Raw genomic sequence first — 21,352 nt, forward strand, 5'->3', positions numbered from 1 at the left:
ATTATGTGACCTAAAGCTTTTTTCGGTATTACAAAGTGGTCGATATTTTGAGAGATTTTATGATGAGGTTGGGTTTTATTCATTTTTATCAAATTTAAAATTCTAGCTTTCAAACTTGTTATTTATTTTTCTGAATAAAACATTGGTTCTAGAGCAAGAACTCATAATTGAGTTTTTATTGCATAAAGGGTCGTTTGAAAGTTGAACTCCATACAAAAGTTGCATTGTCAATCAAGTTGCATTGTCAATCCGCCCAAACATTTAACTTATTTTTGGGCTCAAAGTGTAGTTCAAAAGTACAACGGTTGGACTTATTATTGTTAAACGGTTGGACTTATTATTGTTAATCGACGATCAAAATATTTTATTTCAATATAATCAATCTTTACAACAGTTTGGGAATTTATTTTCATCTTTAATTAAAAAATTTTAAGATTAAAACATAGTGTAGATCGAACATCTTTAATACAAAGGTTGCATTCTCAATCAAGTTGCATTGTCAGTCCGCTCAAACATTTAAATTATTTTTGGGCTCAAAGTGTAGTTCAAAAGTACAACGGTTGGACTTATTATTGTTAATCGATGACCAAAATATTTTATTTCAATATAATCAATCTTTACAACAATTTGGGAATTTATTTTTATCTTCATTTAGATAATACATTACCAGATGTACTATTTTTTAAATTAAAAATAATTTTTTTTCTCATATTGCATGTTGAGGTCAATCAGATGATCGAACTTGAGGCACTGAAATAATCTCTAGTAAAATTTCGAGATGTACCTGATTGTTTAGGGGCTCAACCTTTTATAAACATTTTTCAAAAAATAAAATCTCAAGATTGAATACAAATCATCCAATGTTTAAAAGAGTGAGGCACGAGTATAGACAACTCAAACTTGCATGGTGGATGCCCTACTTTTCGTCATCGCTCTGCAACATCTCTTCTCTCCTCCTTATTGTTGTTTAAGAATCAATAATGGCACCACCCAGAATCCTTCTATGCGGCGACGTCTTAGGCCGCTTCAATATCGTCTTCAAGCGAGTCACATCTGTAAGCTCCAAAGCCCTTTTTACTTCTATCTCTTCTTCTTCTCACTCTTCTACCATTCCTTTTCTCCCATCCCCCTTTTGTACTCATACTGCTTCTCACTGTTACTTGCTTCGCCATACTCACAGGTGAGCAAGTCTAATGGCCCTTTCGATGCCCTGTTCTGTGTGGGTCAGTTCTTCCCCAACAACGCTGAAGAAGTCGATGAGATGATGCGTTATATACGTGGGGATGAACCAGTTCCAATTCCCACCTATTTCATTGGTGATTATGGAGCTGGTGCCTTGAAGCTCTTGTCATCTGCTGGTTCCCAATATGGATTTAAAACTGATGGGATAAAGATTTGTGAAAACCTTTTCTGGCTAAAGGGGAGTGGGAGATTTAACCTTCATGGTATGTATGTGAATTCTATGAGGAAAATTCTTTCATGGTACGTAGAAATGCGGTCCAGGAAGTGTAAAGCATCCATCTTAAAAATGGATAAAAGATGGATGCAAGTAGGGGTTCCATCTAAAAACAAGGGAAAATAACGGTTCAAATGTTTTCTTATTAGAATTATTATTTTTAGTTTTAAAAATTTATTTATTTCTTCATATTCATGATCTCCATGTTAGAGATTACATGTCCTTAAAATTTAAGTCTTAAAATCCATCTCAAAAATAGATTTTTTAAGAGACCCTCCTTTCTACATATGCGGGCTTGGCTGCATAGAAACCGGGTCCATTCTATAACGGGTTGTAATTGCACTTGAATATAATATTCTTGAATTTCATCTACTTGTTTCTTGGTGATTGTATCTTGAATTAATCAGTTTTACTATGGTGGACCCCCAAATTGTTTTCTTGTTTGTTTTCCAAGGGGTTCATGTAGCACATTCAGTTTGGAGGGTGTAATTTTTCACCCTGATATTGATTCAAATATCAAATAAAAACTTTCTCCCAGAAGTTTTCAGTTTACCCTAAATCCGTTGTCTTGAGCAAATCATGGTTGAAAGCATGTTGAAAAATTCAAATACTAATATTCATATAAATAGGTCATGTGATTTACTTAGGAAAGTCAGAATCCGTTTTAGCTTTTAGAATGTTGTTCCTCTTTCATATTTGCAAGGATAGCTTATTATTTTTGTTTAAACTTTAAAAGCTATAGAAAATACACTTTCCATGGTTTGTAAGAGTCTAGTTTCTTTAAAGGGATAAAACTATGAATGAACTAGTTAATTTAAAGATTATGGAAGCCTAAGAAGTTTTGGAAAATATAGAGAGTCTACAAGCCTATGAAGTTTGGGAAATAAGTTGAAGACTAAGTTAAATGAAATAAATAGGGATTTTGGCTAGTATAGGTAAGGCAGGCTAGCCCGACCAAACCAGCTTCATAAAGCTTGGGCTGGCCACGAACTTTGTCCAGCATGCTAGGCCTGGGGTTGGCTTGTGCCAGGGTCCATGTTGAAGCTCGGCCCATAGGCCCAGCCCTACCTAAAATGTTTTATGAAGAAGTTTTAAAATAATATATAAGTTGATTTGAAACAATCTGGAAGCCTTGGAAGTCTAGGAAAATAAAGATAGCTTGAGTATTGAAACAATCGAGAAGCCTAGGAAGTTTAGGAAAATGAAGATAGTATGAGTCCCAAGCTTAGTCAAATAAATGGGGATTTAAACTACGATTGGCAACCATCCCTAATAAGGATAGCTCGAGTCCTAGGCTTAGTCAAATAAATGGGGATTCAAACTAGGACTGGCAACCATCCCTATAAAGCTCGGGCTGACGCCACTAAATTTGGCCTAGTGCTTGGGCCTTGTCTTGAATTCCAGTTCGGTCGCAGGGTTGCACCAATCCTGGGCAATGGAATCATGGTCCGGCGTGACTCATAGGCCTAACTCGACCTGTTTGAATTTATATCCAAGTAATATTGATTAGCTAGCCAATAAAAACCCAACTTACAAGTTATAAACTATTTTACTTTTAAATTATACAATCGATATAGTGTTCCCAGCCTATATGCATTCCATAAACTATCAATAATCATATATAGAACTTTATTCTCTCCCTCTTGGCTACAAAACTATCTTTTTCTCCTTTTACAAAACTATCTTTTTCTCCTTCTCTAATTCACAACTTTAGTTTCATTCTCTCCCCTAGCCTCAAAACTAGCTCTCTCTAACTCCACAAATCTAGCTCTCTCTCTAACCCACAAACTAAGTGACTCCACAAACCAATGTCTTGAAGCTAGGAAGGGGAGCTTTGTGATGCAGGTGCACTTGCTGCCCCTTCCTTCTCCAGGCCATCAGTCAAATGGTTGGCCTCTCTTTAGTATGTTTCTGAAACTGACTTGTAAAGTCTGACATACAAGGTGATATTTCATAACGGTACCCTAGTCACCATGGGCTTTGAGCACTTTTTGAAGCCCATGCAATGACATAAAAGGCGTATATTGTCATAAAGGTACCCCCAATCTCCATGGGTTTTGAACACTTTTTGAAGCCCATGCTAAGACATTTCTAGAGTCACCCACTCACCTGCAATGATAAGGTGGGTTATAAGGATATTGGCTTGCTGAATACATTTGAGGCCTTCTAAAAGTGTAATAGTCTCTACCATGGTGGATTCGGTGCGACCAATAAATCCTGAGAAAGAGAGAATAGGGCGCTTAGGATACATCTGGAGCCTGACTGACTGGGTTTCCTTGGGGAGCAGCCGACCATGTTTAATTTGAGGACCCTATGGAAGGATACGCTTGGACTGTGTATCTGATTTGGGGTGAGGGATGCCTTCTCAATGATCGAGGAAGTTAGAGGTTTCCAAATTCCTTTAGCCTTTAAAACCCAAAGGATTGTCTTAGCTTTGATGTCATCGTAAATGGTTGTTACAAGGATACTTGTGCTTGAAAGTTCATGGAATTTCTCTCCTTCCAAATAACCCATAAGATAGTCGTTATTGGGGCCTTCTTTTGGAATTCACCTATTCTGGAGAAGATTGCAGTTAGGAAGATGATGAAGAGTTGGGGGACTAATGCTAGGATGACCCAATGTCACTCGAAATCTTGGAGGAGGTTTGACCATTCTACGGAGGCCACCCCATAAGGCATAATGAGATAGTGACAGTTTCTTCTTGTAGACACATCACACAATGGTTTGTCAATTGGATGCCTCATAGTTACCGGGATCACTCATTAGTTGGTGGTCCATTCCAGAAGCCCGATCATAAGATCCCAGAAAGGGATCTTCTATGTATCTCATTTTTTAGAATTTTGGATATACAAAAAGTAATAGAGGAATTGGGAATGCGATGATTTAAAAATACAAAAATAGAGGACTCACTTGTCATGTGGTTGGAGGCTCCCAACCTTAAGGAGTAATTTTTTGAGATGCAAGGAGCACATAAATACCCGAGTTAGCAAGGGTCATAGTGGAAGTGGAAGGGTGGATGGTAGGCTGCTATACTGTTTTAACAAGTTTATTACATTCTTCAATTGAAAGCACAACAACCATCAGTCAAATTATTGGCCTTTCTTAGTATGTTTCTGAAACTGACTTGTAAAGTGTAACATAAAAGGTGCATATTATCATAGAGGTGCCCTAATCGGCATGAGCTTTTAGCACATCTTGAAGCCCATGCAATGACATTTCTAGAGCCACCCACTCACCTGCAATGATAAAGTGGGTTATATGGATATTGGCTTGCTGAGTACACTTGAGGCCTTCTAAAAGAGTAATCGTCTCTACCATTGTGGATCCGGTGTGACCAATAAATCCTGAGAAGGAAAGAATCGGGTGCTCTTTCGAATACCCCCAGAGCCTGACCGATTGGGTTTCTTAGGGGAGCAGCCGTCCATGTTTAATTTGGGGACCCTATGGAAGGAGAGGCCCGGACCGTGTGTCTGATTTGAGGTAAGGGATGCCATCTCAATGATTGATGAAGTTAGAGGTTCCTAAATCCCTTTGGCCTTTAAAACCCTCAGTGCAAAGGATTGTCTCAGCTTTGATGTCATCTTGAACGGTTGATACAAGGTTACTTGTGCTTGAAAGATCATGGAATTTCTCTCCTTCCAAAAAATCCATAAGGTAGCCATTACTGGGGCCTTCTTTTGGAATCCACCTATTCTGGGGAAGCTCGCAGTTAGGAAGACAGTAAAGAGTTGGGGGATTGATGTCGGGATGACCCAATGTCACTCGAAAGCATGGAGGTGGTTGAACCATTTTACGGAGGCCACCCATAGTGCATAAAGAGACCCATAGTGCATAAAGAGATGGTGATAGTTTAATCTTGTAGACACATCACACAATGGTTTGGCATCTGGATGCCTCATAGTTACCGGGATCACCTACTTTAGTTGGTGATTCATTCCAGAAGCTCGATCCTAAGATCCTAGAAAGGGATCTTCTACGTATCTCATCTTTTAGAATTTTGGATATACAAAATGTAATAGAGGAATTGGGAACACACTTATCTAGATGTACAAAAAGCAGAGGATTCACTAGTCATGTGGTCGGCAGCTCCTAACCTTATGGAGCAAGTTTTTGAGATGCAAGAAGCACGTAAATATCCGAGTTAACAAGGGTCATAGTGGACGTGAAAGGGTGGATAAGTTTAACAAGTTTATTACATTCTTCTATTGAAAGCACAACAGAATCACCAACATAATTTTACTATTGTTGAAGTTATCATCCTCAGATGTATAACAAGCCTGATTTTCCCAAGCACGCTTATCAACCTTATCTCAAAACTTATCAACCATATGATTTGTATGCATAAGCATACACTTTGAGTTCTACGACTCTTGCCTCCATTGCTTCTATTGTGGCTTCTCCCTAAGCAGGACCACACCCCTGACCTCTACCTCCATCTCCATCATCTCTCCCCGCAAATATATTCAATGCTGATCCATCAGTAAAACTCAAGTTAGAAGAAGGCGTAGGATAGATAAATATATTGACATATTGAATGCGTGCATATGCATTATTAAGGGGCAGTAGCTCATTGCTTGCAAAAATTTGTCCATTAACACAATGTTACTTAGGATTGAGGCCTAGTAAAAATTTGGTAACTTTAAATTCTTCACGCTTCTTCCTCTGTTATTCCTCGTCACCAAATGTAGGCTGATTTAGATTCAACTTTTCCCACATCTCTAAGGGCACTAGAACATGCAGTCACACTCTTATTACCCTATTGCAATCAGAACATTTTCTTAAGCAGTTCATATATCTGAGAGATATTCTTATATGGCGAATATGTTTCTTTCAAAGTATCCTAAATTTCTTTAGCAGTGTCGACAAACCTGCATTTCCTGAGGCTCCATAGTACTTCACTACCAAGTCAAAACCTCCATTTCCTGAGGTTCCATACTACTTTATAACCAAGTCATGAACTCGTGATAACATAGTTCTGTCTCATCCACTCTTCATACCTACTATCAGATTCAATTTTCCCCCAGCACCAAGGTATACCTTAACAGATTAAGCCCATACAACATAATTGAACTCTTTTAATTTTTCTGAAGTAATTTTTGTCCCCACATGTTCAGGAAAGCTGTAGGTTCTGGGTTTAATTTCCTTATCCATGATTGTGTGAAATGAAAGATAAAGGAGACAACCGGGATCAACCGAATACAATCACCACGCCAAGCCTAGTGTAATGCTAGGAACGACTTTGAAAGAAGAGAGAGAGAGAGATACTTATCATTCAGATCTAAGCCACTTTCTCATACTTGAATAAACTTGGGCTAGACCACAGAGTATCCAAATTTGAGCGTCACCATGTTGCCACTCTTTGAGTAGACTAAGGGAGCATTTATACACACAAAGCATCTAAAGTTTTTGAGAGAAAACTTTGGCAAATGATTCATAGTTGCCCACAAACCTTGAAACTAGGCAATGGTTTCTCTATGGAACTCGACCTTAAAGAGGATTCACACAAACAATAGCATCACCACACTAAACATAGATCCACATGGGTTTCTGTGTACAAAACCCTATGAAACAACCCTATGAAGTAGCCCTAATTTTTTGAATTACACATTCCAAGAATCGATTCTAGGTTTCGGTAAAAAAACTATCCAGGAATTGAGAAAAATATTTAGGGTAGAGGAGAAGGGCAAGAGGGAAGAAAGGATGAAGAGCAAGAGGGATGAAAGGATTGATGCTCTGATACCGTGTCAAAGAAGAGAGAGAGAGAGAGAGAGAGAGAGAGAGATGAAAATAAAAGGCGGAGAAGAAGGGGGAGTGACGTTAGAGTCCAATTAGGTCTCTTGCACCTCTCAAATCGCTTTCACAGTAATGAAAGTAGAAAAATGGTAATATTGCCATACAAATTGAAAATAAAACATGTAGGTCCTAATAACTTAATGAAAGAGAAATAGAGATAAACGCCTTTTGGAAAAACTCTTGATTGTGGACTTAATCCAACATATTTCTGATGTGTGGAAAATCGACTTCAATGCCAAAATCCCTTGCACCTTCCACCACCTCTATTGCATACTCTACAAGCACATCAAATTTCAAGCGTCACCAAATTACTTCAATTAACATTAGTTCTTTGTCAAGTGGAAAGGCCAAGAAAGAACTAACATTTCAACAAAATCAGGAGAGTTGAATTCCTTTTAACTAGAGGAGAATGATGCAGTCAGCTTTAAAAAGACGTAATTTTTCACCTTTATGTCCTGTTTTATTTGAATGAAATCTCAAAATTTTGAGATCTACGACTAGTATTGCTATATTTTTCCCTTAATTAGAAGGTTTCAATCTCCAATCATTGTCAAAAGCCTGTTGAGAAATTCAATTAGGATTTTGACATTAATTAGGTCTATTTAGTTTAATCAGGAAAGAGGGAATGCTTTTTAAAGATTTTCTTCTTTCCAAATTTTCAAATTGATGTTAGTTTCTTATTTTGTTAATCAGTTCTAGAGAAGAGTCTTTCCATATAAGGGTTTAGTTTCTTAAAATTATAAAAGGAACTAAGTACCTAATTCTGGAGGAATCCTTTTTTTTGTTCGTCTAGTATTTTAGTGGTAGGAATGAAACTCCATACATTACCTTGTGGCACCTTGCCACCCCGACCACCCGCGTCAAGTCAAAGAAAGAGGGATTCATACCCTTATAAATACCATGTCAGACCCTAGGCTAGATTAAATTGAGTTGATAATGAAGTTCCCTTTGGTATTAATTCCATCATTTGGTGTCGCTGCCTCCTTCCATGGTCTTGAGACTTGATTTCGTAATTCCTGGTTTTTGGGTTGGTGTTGATGCTTAAACAATTGCAGTCCTCCCATAAGATGATGTTTCCTTGTCCAATTGAAGTTTTTCTTTTTCTTTCTTTTCTTGCATTATTTCACTCGTTTTCTGTCCTTCTGTCCTTCTATCACACCATTGCACCAAAACCCTTAGAAAGCACCCCTTTGTCATCTCAAAAGCTCTTCAAAACCCTAGGACAATTGACCCCCAACAAACCTTACTTACCTATATGCGGTACATTCTTAGTCTTTTGTATCCCAACCAACCCAAGTTAGCTTCCTTTCATTCTTGTATCTTGATAAATTAGGAATTCTAGACGGTGTAATCTCTCTAGAAACCTTAAAACCTTTCCTAAATGTTGTCAGAACCCAATAAACCCTTCCCTGTAGCCGTAACCAGCGTTTTAAAAACGCCGAGTCGAACCGGACTCGCCCGGTTCGACTCGGAAATAGTGAAAAAGGAACCGGATCGCCAAAAAATCGGAAATCGTCCGGTTCTAGAGAGAACCGGACGATTCTGTACAGTGAATCGCCGATTCACTGTACGGAATCGGCGAGTCCGAACAGTGAATCGGCGATTCCGTACGGAATTATTATTATTATTATTATTATTATTATTATTATTATTATTATTTTTTTTTTTTTTTTTTGGTAATCCATGATAGATTTTTTTGTAATCCATGATCGAATTGTTTTTGTTTTTTTGTAATCCATGATCGAATTTTTTGGTTTTTTGTAACCCATAATAGAATTTTTTGTAATCCATGATCGAAATGTTTGTTTTCTTTTCTTGTAATCCATGATCGAATTTTTTTTTTTTTTTTTTTTTTTGTAACCCATGACAGAATTTTTTGTAATCCATGATCGAATGTTTTGTAATACATGATCGAAATGTTTGTTTTTTTTTTGTAATCCATGATCAAAATGTTTGTTTGTTTTTTTTTAATCCATGATTGAATTTTTTGTTTTTTACTTTTTTTGTAACCCATGATAGAGTTTTTTGTAATCCATGATTGAATTTTTTGTAATCCATGATCGAACTATTTTTTTCTTTTTTTGTAATCCACGATTGAATTTTTTGTTTTTTTTGTTTGTTTTTTTTTGTAATCCATGATCGAATTTTATGTAATCCATGATCGAACTTTATGTAATCCATGATTGAATTTTTTAAAAATTTGTGATTTTTTTTGTTTAATCCAGGATCGAATTTTTTTTTGTAATCCATGATAGAATTTTTTTAAAATTTGTGATTTTTTTTTAATCCATGATCGATTTTTTTGAAAATTTGTTTTTTTTTTTTTTAATCTATATTATTCAAAGAGAAAACGAGAGAGATGATGATTCTGAGGCCACCCTATCCCAGCCATATTATTCACATATCGAGTCCCAACAGCAACAGTGTAGGGATGAGCACAAAATACTGTAAATTAAATGCTGAATGGCGGTTCATGCAGGGAAAGAACATATCAATATTCGCATATTCATTCAAAAACATGAAAATTCTTAATGGAGTACCCTCATTTTTTATTGAATTCCTGAAAACCAATATTTATAATGAATTTTAATAATTTTTTCGAATTTTTTTTAAACTTTATTATGACCGATTCACCCGATTCCCGATCCGGATCGCCGATTCGCCGATCCGGATCGTTTTTTTGGAAGCCCGATCCGGGTCACCGATCCGTTTTTTAAACCATTGGCCGTAACCATAAATGTACTTCATTGAGACCTTGTATTACTGATCTACCCCAAATACCGTGCTGCCATATAGCCTAGTATAATTAGGACACCCAATCCAAAACTAACCCCTTTCTACCCAATCCAAAACAAACCCCTTGCTTCCTGACCTCACATGGGTTAGGGAGAGTTTCTGTGCTACTACAAAAAAAACTTAGGATATTAAAAAATTAATTTTGTTAAGTTGGTGAAGCCTAACACCGACTGCATTTTCTCTCTATTCCTTCTAACACAGTCGGCAATGCCTAGCATCAACTGTGTCTTCCTTCCATCTCTCTCTTTTATTCTCTCGCCTTTCATACTTTTCTCTTCCTTTCTCCTCCCTCCTTCCTTTTGCTCCCTTCTTCTCTTATTTCATTTCTTATTCTTTCCTCATAACCATCATTTTGTTATTCTTTCCTTCGACTAAGAGGGATTGAGGTTAGCCTCTCATGGTAATCCTGTCGTTTAGCCTTAATGTTGTTGTGCCAAGATTACTTAGCTCAGTTTATTTTCACAACAGACTAACCATCGTGCTTAGCTAGTCGGTACTGGTAAGGATCTAGAGGACGAGATCGTAGGTTTCTCACACAGGTTTGAATTGCTTCCTTCTCAAGCATGGGATTGGGATGTCGAGTGACCAAATCTCTTAACCTTGCTATGAATTGATCTACAGGTTCATCTGGATCTTGGGTCAAGGTGAGAAGCTCGATGGTTTGAACCTCTCTCTCAACCTCATAGAAGCGTTGATAGAACAGTTTCTCCATTTCCTTCCAAGTATGTACTCAGTTTGGGGGAAGCCGAGCATACCACTGAAAAGCCGAGCCATCAAGGGTTTCAATGAACTCATGGAGTAGGAGTCTCTCGTCAGTTGTTGTCTCTCGACATGCCGCTTGGAAGTGGGCGATATGCTGGTGCAGGGATGTGTTACCGTTGAACAAGGGAAACATCCCTTTCTTGTAGTGTGAGGGAAACGACACCTGATCAATGTATGAAGGGTACGACTTTTGATAAAGCATTGCACCCTACATTTTCGGGATTTGTCTGCTCTTTAGGCTGTGAGTCACCATAGTAGCATCGATGTCTACCTGTGAGATGAGGTGAGGGACAAAATTACCCTGTGAGACAGGGGAAAGAGGCTACCTTGGTGCATCTCCTGAGTGATGGGAGTTGACCTCATGGTTAGTCGAGTGTCGCACGGCATCTATGCTATCAATCTTCTTCATCATTGCACGCACCATGTCTTCGAATTTACTCATGCGCTCTTCCTGCGAGTCTCCAGGTTCGTTTACCACCATTATGCTGACTGTTTCTCTAGGGAGGTCAGCCTTAGGTGCATTTGAGGGCTTCCGAGCTTAACGGGTCGCATGTGGCAGATCGATCGGTAAGGGATTAGCATGCCCTGACTAGACTCGAGTCTTATATGCAGACCGTGTGAGAACCGGCTCTTGATGGGTCTTGGGACCATGGCTGCTGGGTGGTCAAGTCGTCTTCTATGACTCTGACCACGGTGAAGGATTCCCGCACTTCTTTAGTCTCTGTGATTCGACGAGGGTAGAAGGGATTTTGAGGGAGGAGAACCTTGGAGCAGGATGCCCCGGCTTTTTTGGTCAGCTCCTTAATCAGAATATGCAGTCCTTTATCTTGCTTGAGCTTTAGACTGCGATAAACCTCTCTCCAGAACTGAGACTGGGGTCAAGGTTGGCCTGCCTTCTTAGAGCATGAGAGGGCGGTATCCATTAGATGGGGTAGCGAATGTGGACCTTGGATGAGGGCCAGTTTGGGCTACTGCCTCGGAAGTTGAAGAACTTCATCAACCATCAGGCCTTTGCCCCGAGCTCTTTTGTGGGCTCCAGAATCATAGCGGATCTGATGAGGCTGGCTGATGATGGTACTCTTAGGGAAAACCTTCAAGGAAGGGGTCGTCTCCCGTGTGCTTGGGTTGGCGCAACAACGACGTTGCCCCGAGCAGTGAGATGAATATGCATGCGTACAAGTTTCGACCCAAGGAGGCTTGATCCTGAATGCTTACTCGTGGTAGCACAAGGGCTGCCTCAAGGTGTGACTCGAGTGGATGACCTGTGTACGTGAGGTGGAGGCCGCAGGGTCTCCTCCTCGTTGTGTTGAGCCTCTAAACATAGAGACTCGTGGTGGTGCAGGAATGTGGGGGGAAGCCTTATGGAGACCGACAGAAGCAATGACAACTTCCTTACCTTTTGCAAAAAGGGACTGGGCGGCCTTCCGACATACCTCAGCAATACGACCGACAAGTGACTTGCCGGTGACTGGGTGCATGCTGTGAGTGGCAGCAGACGTGCTACCAATACAGGGTGCCCTGATGGAAGTTCCACGAGGACGAGGAGATGGGGAGTTAGGGACCTTTAAGCCCCTCCTCACACCTATCCAGGTTAAGACCTGGGAGCTAAACACTAGGTCTTTGCTCAAAAGGAAGGTTGGGAAAGAAGTTCGGGGAACTTGTTCCCGGGAGATGTTCATGAATGCGGGGATCAGAAAATCCCCAATTCGGATAAACAGGTTAGAGAACCCGAAGGCCATAAGTGGTGTGTGCAAGCAGAAAAACAAAGGAAAAACTAGCTAAACAAAGACTATCCGACGAAGGGGTAGTAAGTTCCTAGTGGAGTCACTAAGCTGGTTAGGTGCCTTGAACTCGCCCTTCGGATCCAGATAATCTCACGGCACGTGTCTTGGGTTTCGGGGGAACTCGGGATTTTGAGATTGCTCTCTTGGGAACCTTGCTTAGGAGCGAGGGCAGGTATACCAACTGATGAGAGAGGAATTTAAGGTGGGTTCGACACTTACTCGAGCTAGCTCGCGTGGGCGCCCTCTTAGATTACGAAGAAAGCCCCCCAGTTCTACAATTGGTTCGGAATCGCTTCCCTTGGCCTGTATTCTCCTGTTTCTGCAATCACACACACATAGTTAATTTTACAAGATAAGTGGGTCGTGTGACACCCCCTTGTCTTTGGGTGAATATACACAGGGTGTGCATATTCAAAGGAGAAAAGAGAAGAAATGATGAAGTGAGAGTTAGGAGAAGGAAAAAGTGAGAAGAAGAAGAAAAGAAAGAGACATTTGACTAGGTGACTAGCCTAGAATAGTGGCTAGATTGGCATGATGATTGACTTGACGTGGTAGTAAGACAAGCACAGTAACGAGACTGGAATGACGGCAATACTACTCGATGACAAAACACCAACACCGACCAGCCTGGCACAATGGCTAGTTCGACATGATAGCAAGACAGGCACGATAACTTAGATAGGCATGACGGTAATAGTACTCGATGACGAGACTATGCTGACAGTGCTATACTTGTCCCTTAGTCAAATGAGAGAGGAAGAAGAAGAAAAAAGAGGGAGATAAGGGATAAGAAAAGTAGAGAGAAAAAGAGAGAGAGAAGAAGAGAAAAGAGATGAGAGAGAAGAGAAGAGAGAAAAAGAAGAGAGAAAAGAAGAGAGAAAGAAAAGAGAGAGAAGAGAGAGAAAGAAGAGAGAGAGTTCATGGACTGCGATGGACTTCCATCTTCCATGATGGAGAGAAGATGAGAGAAAAAGAACATGGATGACGATGGACTTCTGCCGTCCAAGATAAAGGAAAGAGGAGAGAGAAAGAATATGGATGATGTTGAATTTCCACCATTTATGATAGAGAAAAGAGGAGAGAGAAAGAACTTGGATGTTGATGGACTTTCGTCATCCATGACAGAGAAAGAGGAGAGAGAAATAATGTCATGCACGGTGATAAGCATCGTCGTGCACCTCATGAGAAAGGGGAAATTGAAACAAAAGCACAGCCTGCCACTTGGGTTAAGGCTCGGCTCACTGCGCATATTTCCAGAAGATAAAGGAAGACTGAGAACGTCATACCTGACGATGAGCATCGCTGTGAACGACTGGAGGGGAGAGAGTAAAGATAGAGTAGAGAGAAGAAAATAGAGAAAGACTTGCATGTGGCATTTCCATCATCATGCATGTTCAGACAGAGAAAAAGACAGAGTAGAGAGAGAATAAAGAAAGAAGGAGAAGATGAAGAAAAAGAAGAGAGAAGAAAACGCACATGACATTACCATCATCACGCGTGTGAGATAGAGAAGAAGAGAGAGAAGAAAATGCACACGTCATTGCCATCACCATGTGTGTGAGATAAAGAAAAAGAGAGAAATGAAAATGCACACGACGTTGCCATCGCCGTGTGTGTGAGATAGAGAAAAGGAGTGAGAAGAAAATGCACATGGTGTTGCCATCGCCATGTGTGTGAGATAAAGAGAAAGAGAGAAGAAAATGTACACGGTGTTGTCATCACCGTGTGTGTGAGATAGAAAAAAAGAGATAAGAAAATTCACACAGCATTACCATCACCATGTGTGAGAGATAGAGAAAAAGAGAGAAGAAAACGCACATGGCGTTGTCATCGCCATGTGTGTGAGATAGAGAAAAGAGAGAGAAGAAAATGCACATGGTGTTACCATTGCTGTGTGTGTGAGATAGAGAAAAAGATAGAGAAAAAAACGCACACGATGTTACCATCGTCATGTGTGTGAGATAGAGAAAAAGATGGAGAAGAAAATGCACACGGCGTTGCCATCGCCGTGTGTGTGAGATAGAGAAAATAGAGAGAGAGGGGTTCGTGCATGGCACTGTCATTGCCATGCACATTCAGTCAGAGAGGAACAAAGATAAATATCGAGAAGAAGAAGAAAGAGAGAGAATGGGACATACAACACCGCCATCATCATGTGAGTTAAAGAAAGAGAAGGAAGAAGATGACATGCATGGCTCTGCAACAGCCATGCATGTTCACAGAGAAGAAGAGAAAAGCCGAGAAAAGAAGACGAAAGAAAAAAGAGAGGAAGCAAGAGAGAGAAGGAAGAAAAAAAGAGAGGAAGATAGAGACGAGGAGGAGAGAGAAAGAGATAGAGATGAGAGGAGGAGAGAGAACACGAGACGAGGGGAGAAACTTACCTTACTACCTTACTAACCCTTTTCTTCTCTCTCCTCTCTCTCTCTCCAAGATGCACCCACAAACTCAAAGAAGATAAACTTTTATTCATCAATTGAAAGTTTGAGGGGGAATTTGGCCAGCCTTTTACAATTAGGTTAAGCATGTATTTATAGAATTGAGCCCAAACATGTGTGGATGCCCAAAAACTATCTCAATTGATGATAATTAAAATTTAATTGAATTAAAATAAATTATAAACATGGGTGCAAATTGACTGCTTTGCCCCTACCCCAACAATTCATGGAATTTCAAAACAGTCCCTACTGCAGCCCTAGAACGTGCGTGATCTTCCATGGATGATCTAGGGTTGCTCTGGTGCCCGTTTTTTTGAAAGATGATTGTTTTCTTGTAGGGCTCGGCATGGTGATCAATTTGATACCAACTTCGAGCCATGGATCGTGTTTTTAAGCCACGATCATCCGACTTGAAATTTGGGTGAATCTTGAAAACTTTGGATTGATAGTGTGCTTGTTTCTTGATGTCTTTCTATGATTTCGTCATTGAATCACACTAACCATGCTGTCACGATCGCGTGGCAACAAACGCAGCTCGATTCGTGCCTAGACGAACATTTCACAACTTTGGAGTTTTTACCGGAATTTGGAATTCCGATATCAAAATTTGCAGTCATTTTATTGGCTTCGTGTGAAAAATTAGACTGTTCATCATGTGCAAAGTTCAGACTGGAGATAAGCCTAGACCTTACGCATACTATGGAACTAGTCTCTCGTCAATCCGTTGCACGAGCGTCGTGTTTTGACCGCTTGAGCGAGGCATGTCGCTGGTGATTTTTCTGCAACTTTCTTCACGGATCGACAACTTCTCTCTAGATTTTCTCCTTGTTCGGGCATTATCAGGGGACGTCCCACATTTCAAAACGCTTGTCCTGACGAGACGAACATACTCACAAAATTTGAGCATGATTTGACTCGAAACGAGTGAGATGTGGCCCCGAAAGTCACTGCTCAAGACTGCAAAAACAACCACCTTTAATGGTGATTTGGTGCAGGTAGAGTGCACAAGAATAGTGTGCGGCCTACCCCTTTTTGGTTTTTTACCCATAACTTTATCCTGGATTGTTCGATTAAGCCAAAACTTGATCCATAGGGGTGTTCAATCGTGCTGGATCCAATGGAAGTTGTCCAATAGCAATTTGACTCACTAAAAATAAAGCTCTAGTTATAGGTTCCCTTTTAGGGTGCTAGAGACTGATTTTTCTGAAATTGTTTCTTTGTTTGCAATGCCTTAGACATGTCAGATTGCAACGAAACATGGAAAGTTGCCTTTTGAAATGCTTAAGAACATTATGACTTGTTTTGGCACAATTATGAGATTATCGAGAATTCCACTGTAATTCCGGCTTATCGACAGGCTTCTCTTTTTATTTTTTATCGGGGACTAAGGGGCTAAAAAATGTGTTCAAACAATGGTCCTTTAGCATGGGACTTGACTTGCCACCTTAGTGATTCTTTTGACTTTCGGGTCCTTTCATGAAGGAACTCAAACGGTCAGATTCTTCTTGAAGCTCGTATTTTAGGGTCCTGATATCAAGGGATCCTAACACCAGTGATTTTTCTTCAGAATGAGGGCTGAAGCCACCTAGGAGGCATGTGCTGCATCAACCTGCTTATTGGTCCAAGTGCCCATTGTGGGTTTTCCCTTGAACTTAGGCAGTGGAGCTGTAGGGATGACTTTCACCAGCCTCCTTTTATTCGGGGCTCTTTGACTCACGACCTTTCGGCCACATCCACCATTTTCTTCCATTTTTACTCACGGTTCCCTTTCGAGTTTTCATCGTGCCTGGGTTTTTATTTTCACAGAACTCTCTTTCTCATGGTTTTGCGAACATGCCCGTCTGTCATTTTTACTCGTTCCATTCCCTTGACCAAGTGTACACCATGCCCATTATTCAACTCAAGGAGTTCGTGCCTGCGACCAAAAACTATGATGGGTTTGAAGTGAATGCACCACTAATGGAGGCCGAAGCCCCTCCTGATTGGACTATCTATAGTGAACAGGCTCACCAAATGATGAGGAAAATGAATTATGATCCCTTGGCCAATCAATCATTTAGAGGAGAAAATTCAATGACTCCTCATTTCGAAGCTATCCAAGCCACGACAGCCCATCATGGGACTAAACAAGACCTAGTGTATTATCCCCTTTTGAAAAAAAAAACATTTCGAGAGGCGTTTAAAACCCAAAGAGAACACATGAGTAAGAGGAGAATGAAATCATTTGGCAAAGTCAGCCAGAAGAAGAGAAAGAAGCATTTTATTCATGAGTTCATACTTCTTACAAGTGACGGTAAGAGAAAAGACATTTTAAAAAATGATCAGTTATCTTATTGATCTCAGCTCTGCATGTTACAGGACAAGTCTCGGTGTCCTGGATACGTTCCTTCAGTTCAACCACCATTTGAATGTCCTCCTCCATTGCCATAGTTTTTGACTCAATGGTGTGAGCGAGTTTGGACAAATCTGCAGCCAAGGAGGCCTCCATTGCCCTTCTTTGAATCATCTCCTTCTCAAGTTCAGCGAATTCCTGCCTAAATATTTGCGTCTCCTCTCTTATTTTGATCATCCTCTTGTAGCAACCTTGTGCCTTCCTCTTGAGATCCAGCTGACGGCAAGTCATGGTGGCCTTCTTCTTAGTGCAAGAATCTATCTCCTCGTGGCAACGCAAGATTGACTCCTCCAATGAGGATAGCCTACTGATTTCTGCCTCACGATGCAGTATTCTCGACCGTCAGCTCTCCAGCTCATTTAGGGTTGCATCAAAATGGGAAAGGCCTTTGGCGCACTTCTAACCACAATAGTCGTGATAGAAAATTCCTTAAGCTTGGCCGAAGCCTCTCCCAACTCATTGAAAGGAAGCTCCCTTAAACCCTGAAGGCTTGCACGAAGCATGCCTGCAATCAGACTAGAAACCTTGCTAAAAATGGGCCTGGATGATGCTGTTGTGATTGTTAGTGCTGAAGAGATTTCAGCTTCAAGGACTAGGCTTGTTGAAGTGATAGCCATCTGAGCTACCTGCTCTTCTGAAATAACGACAAGCTCTTGAGCATCGTGCACCTCAGACTTAGAGGCAGCCCCGGCCTTGACCTGCCTATATTCTTAATTACTAGCCTCGTCGCCTTCTGCTGCGCTCATGGGGGCCTCCACTTCTGTCCCAGCATTCTCTAAAGAAGCTTCCTTCCCTAGTTTCTCACCTCTCTGAAATGCCTCATCAGCATTGGTAAGTTTAAGAACTGCCTCTTCCCTTTGGCTTTCGTCGATCATCGATCCAGCCTCAGCCATGGTTCCTTCCATTTGGCCTGTGCCCTCAACAGTCAGAACCTCGGTCACAGAAAGCTCAACCCCTTCATCTTCACTATTTGTGCCCTCGAGGGGGCAGCAGCCTCTTAACACTCAAAGGCATCACAAACCATAGGCCCTTCTTCTTGAATCATCATCCCTGCCTCAGTCGGGGCACTAAACCCCTGAAGCACAGAGGCCACGCTAGCATTAGATTCCCTTCCTAGAGGAGCCGCTTCAGGGCCTTCAGCCTCACTGGTCTCCATGGGAACTGGATCTGACTCAGGAACTACCCTTGGACTTAGGGGCACCTCCCTAAGTTCTCGAGTCATTTCCCGGTCAAAGCAATAATAATGGGCTCAGAAGGATCGGAGTCGTTTGCTTCAGTCTCTAAAGAAGAAGAAAACAATTCAGGAGAGATAGAAGATGTTGGAGAAAGTGCAGAAGATGATACTAGGGGAGTTGGTAAATGATCAGAGGAGGAAGGGCTACCTTCTGTTTTCGAGATCACAGGAAGTTTGGCACCTCTATGTCTTCGGGTATGCCCACCAACTTGAGCAGGTGCATGAGTGCCGGTAAGGACAGATCGTTTCCTTTTCTTTCTCTCTGTTGGAGGAGGAGCAGCCGCTTCAGAACTTCCTCCTTAAGAAAGGCCTCCAACCAGTCTACTATGAGGACTAATCCCGATCAGCGCATTCAAGTCCTGAATGGGATGCCCCTCATGACTTGGGACCTTTCGACCCTCACTCCATTCAAATACAGAACTAAGCTTATCGAAGATGCTCCCAGTTCTCTGTTTCATGACGAGGAATTGCGGCGAGGTGTCATCGACCGCTATCTCTCAGGGAATCCCGAAAGCTTGCCAGTGTGAGGGATACCCCAAAACAAAGACCTCACCAGGAGCTGAAGGATCCACCACTCTCCTCTCTCTAGTCTCTTGGTGCTAGTTTCCATTCGCTCCTTTTCAGGGGTGATCCTCATTCCAGTATCCCAGACTGGTAATTCTCCACCAGTTTGCATAGACCTCGGCCATTCTGGCCCTTCTGCCGAAGTGAGGTATCACATACTTGCTTATCTTTGTCATCTTTAGACATATGGATCAAGCAATCCGCATATGTCCTAGCAATTAGCATTCACAAAGAGTCCCAAGCTCTTCCATCTTCCCCATGTTTACCTTGCCCCGACACTTTTCAAAAAGCATGGAGAAGGGGTAGCTTTGATCAAGCCCATGCTAATGAGAAAAGCGATGAGGGAAATACCCCTCCAATCTGGCATTGTGAGGAGTCCGGTGGGGTAAAACTCCCCCTCTAACGCTCAGGATGAACATGAGTTCCCTAATAGTAGTAAGAGCGTCATCCAGCTCCTTCCCCAGTTCATCAATAAAGGCACGGTCGGTAAAGCCCCCATCCGGAAATGGGACCCGCCACATATTCAAGGAGTCATTCTCAAATAAGCCCCGAGCTTGCCCTGGGCTATGAAAGATAGCTTTTGGCCAGCAATCCTCATCAAGCAAGACCACAGTTTATCTCCTGAGCCCTGACTCTTGACATAGGTGGTAGGGAAATAGGCCCCTAGCCACCCATATACATAATTAATGGGGAATGGAGTCTTAAAGTCCCCAGGGAATGCCTCTCCTCCAACAATGCCATTCCCTCTGTCTTTACCTTTGTAAGCCTTTCCACAGGAGATGCCCCCTAAGCCATGGTATATATTGCACAAAACAGGTTGAGCAAGGGCATACTCAAGCCCTCTTGCCGTGTCACAGGCTACATATAAAGTGTCTGAACGAATGTCATTTGCCCCTCCAGGGAGTACGATCTTGCATAAAAATAAGGCCAAATATGTGGCCAAAAAGACACAGTCATTACTGGTCTCGGATTGATAAGCAGGAGGTGTCCCCTTTACAACTGCCATCCCTTTCCCCCTTAGAGTACCTCGACCCATTTCAGGGTAGTCGCCACTAGTTAGGTGCCTCGATCTCGCCCTCCCGATCTTTTGAGGATCGGACGAAACGCGTCTTGGTTTCAGGGAGACCTAGGACTTTTTAAGATTGCTCTCTCGGGAACCTCGTTTGAGAACGAGGGCAAGTGTTACCAACCGGTGAGAGAGGAATTTAAGGTGCAGTACTTACTCTGGTTGGCTCACAAGGACGCCCTCAGATCACGAAGAAAGCCCCCCAGTAATAAAACTGGTTCGGAATCGCCTCCTTTGGCCTGTATTCTCTTGTTTTTTACAATCACACACATATGGTAAAGGGTATAAGACAGGTGGGTCAGACCTCACCTTTTTCTCTTTGGTGAACATTCAAAAGAAGAAGAGAAGAATAAGAGAAGAAAGATGGGGGAGAGAAGACTTTGACTAAGCGAGGAGATCAGCACAATGACTAAATTGGTGAATAATTGGCTTGACGTGGTAATAAAATGGGCTCGGCAACTCAAACCGGCTCACATGATTACTACTAGATGTCAATACCGATATGGACTAGCTAGGCATGATTGTTAGTCTGTTGTGGCAATAAAGCGGGCACATAAATTCTGGCACAACAACATTAAGGCTAGACGATAAGACCATCATAAGAGGGTAATCTCAACCCTTCTTAATCAAACGAAAGGATAACAGAAAGAATGAAAGTCATAAAGGGAGAGTAAGAAGTACGAGAATAAGAAAGAGAAGAGAAAGAAAGAGACGAACAGAGAAAGAAGGAGAAGAGTGTGAGAGAAGAGAGAAGGAAGGAGAAAAGAGGGTGAAAGACACAGTCGGCGCTAGGCATCGCCGATTGGGTTGTAAAGAGAAGAGAGAAACAGACACAGTCGATGCTAGGCTTTGTCGACTATGTTTAAGAAGTGAGGAGAGAGAAGAGGCAGTCGGTGTTGGGTATCGTCAGCTCGGTTGGAAGGAGAAGAGAGAGAAAAGATGTCATCGGTGCTAGGCTTCACCGATTGTGCTGGACACAGAAGAGAGAGAGGATGCAGATGGTGTTAGGCTTCACCGACTATATTGGACAAAGAAGAGAAAGAAGATGTAGTCGGTGCTTGGCTTCTCTA

The 21,352-nt window shown here is 41.5% G+C and overlaps 1 protein-coding gene across 14 annotated transcripts in view; it reads left to right on the forward strand.

Annotated features, from left to right (window-relative positions):
- The first annotated feature begins 896 nt into the window (after positions 1-896).
- LOC18443577 (CwfJ-like family protein / zinc finger (CCCH-type) family protein) overlaps positions 897-21,352 on the forward strand; it is a 78,207-nt gene continuing 57,751 nt past the window's right edge. For all 14 annotated transcript variants that reach the window (XR_016056025.1, XR_016056024.1, XR_016056023.1 and 11 more), the window contains exons 1-2: positions 897-1,055; positions 1,181-1,445. Coding sequence is in view for 5 of the 14 variants with exons in the window: in XM_088867509.1 (XP_088723635.1) it covers positions 981-1,055; positions 1,181-1,445 (340 nt within the window). In the remaining 9 variants the exon portion in view is untranslated. The remainder of the gene's footprint in view (positions 1,056-1,180; positions 1,446-21,352) is intronic.

Source organism: Amborella trichopoda, chromosome 5, assembly GCF_054954075.1.
Source record: "Amborella trichopoda isolate Santa Cruz 75 chromosome 5, AtrichopodaSantaCruz75HAP2 v2.0, whole genome shotgun sequence".
Taxonomy (NCBI): domain Eukaryota; kingdom Viridiplantae; phylum Streptophyta; class Magnoliopsida; order Amborellales; family Amborellaceae; genus Amborella; species Amborella trichopoda.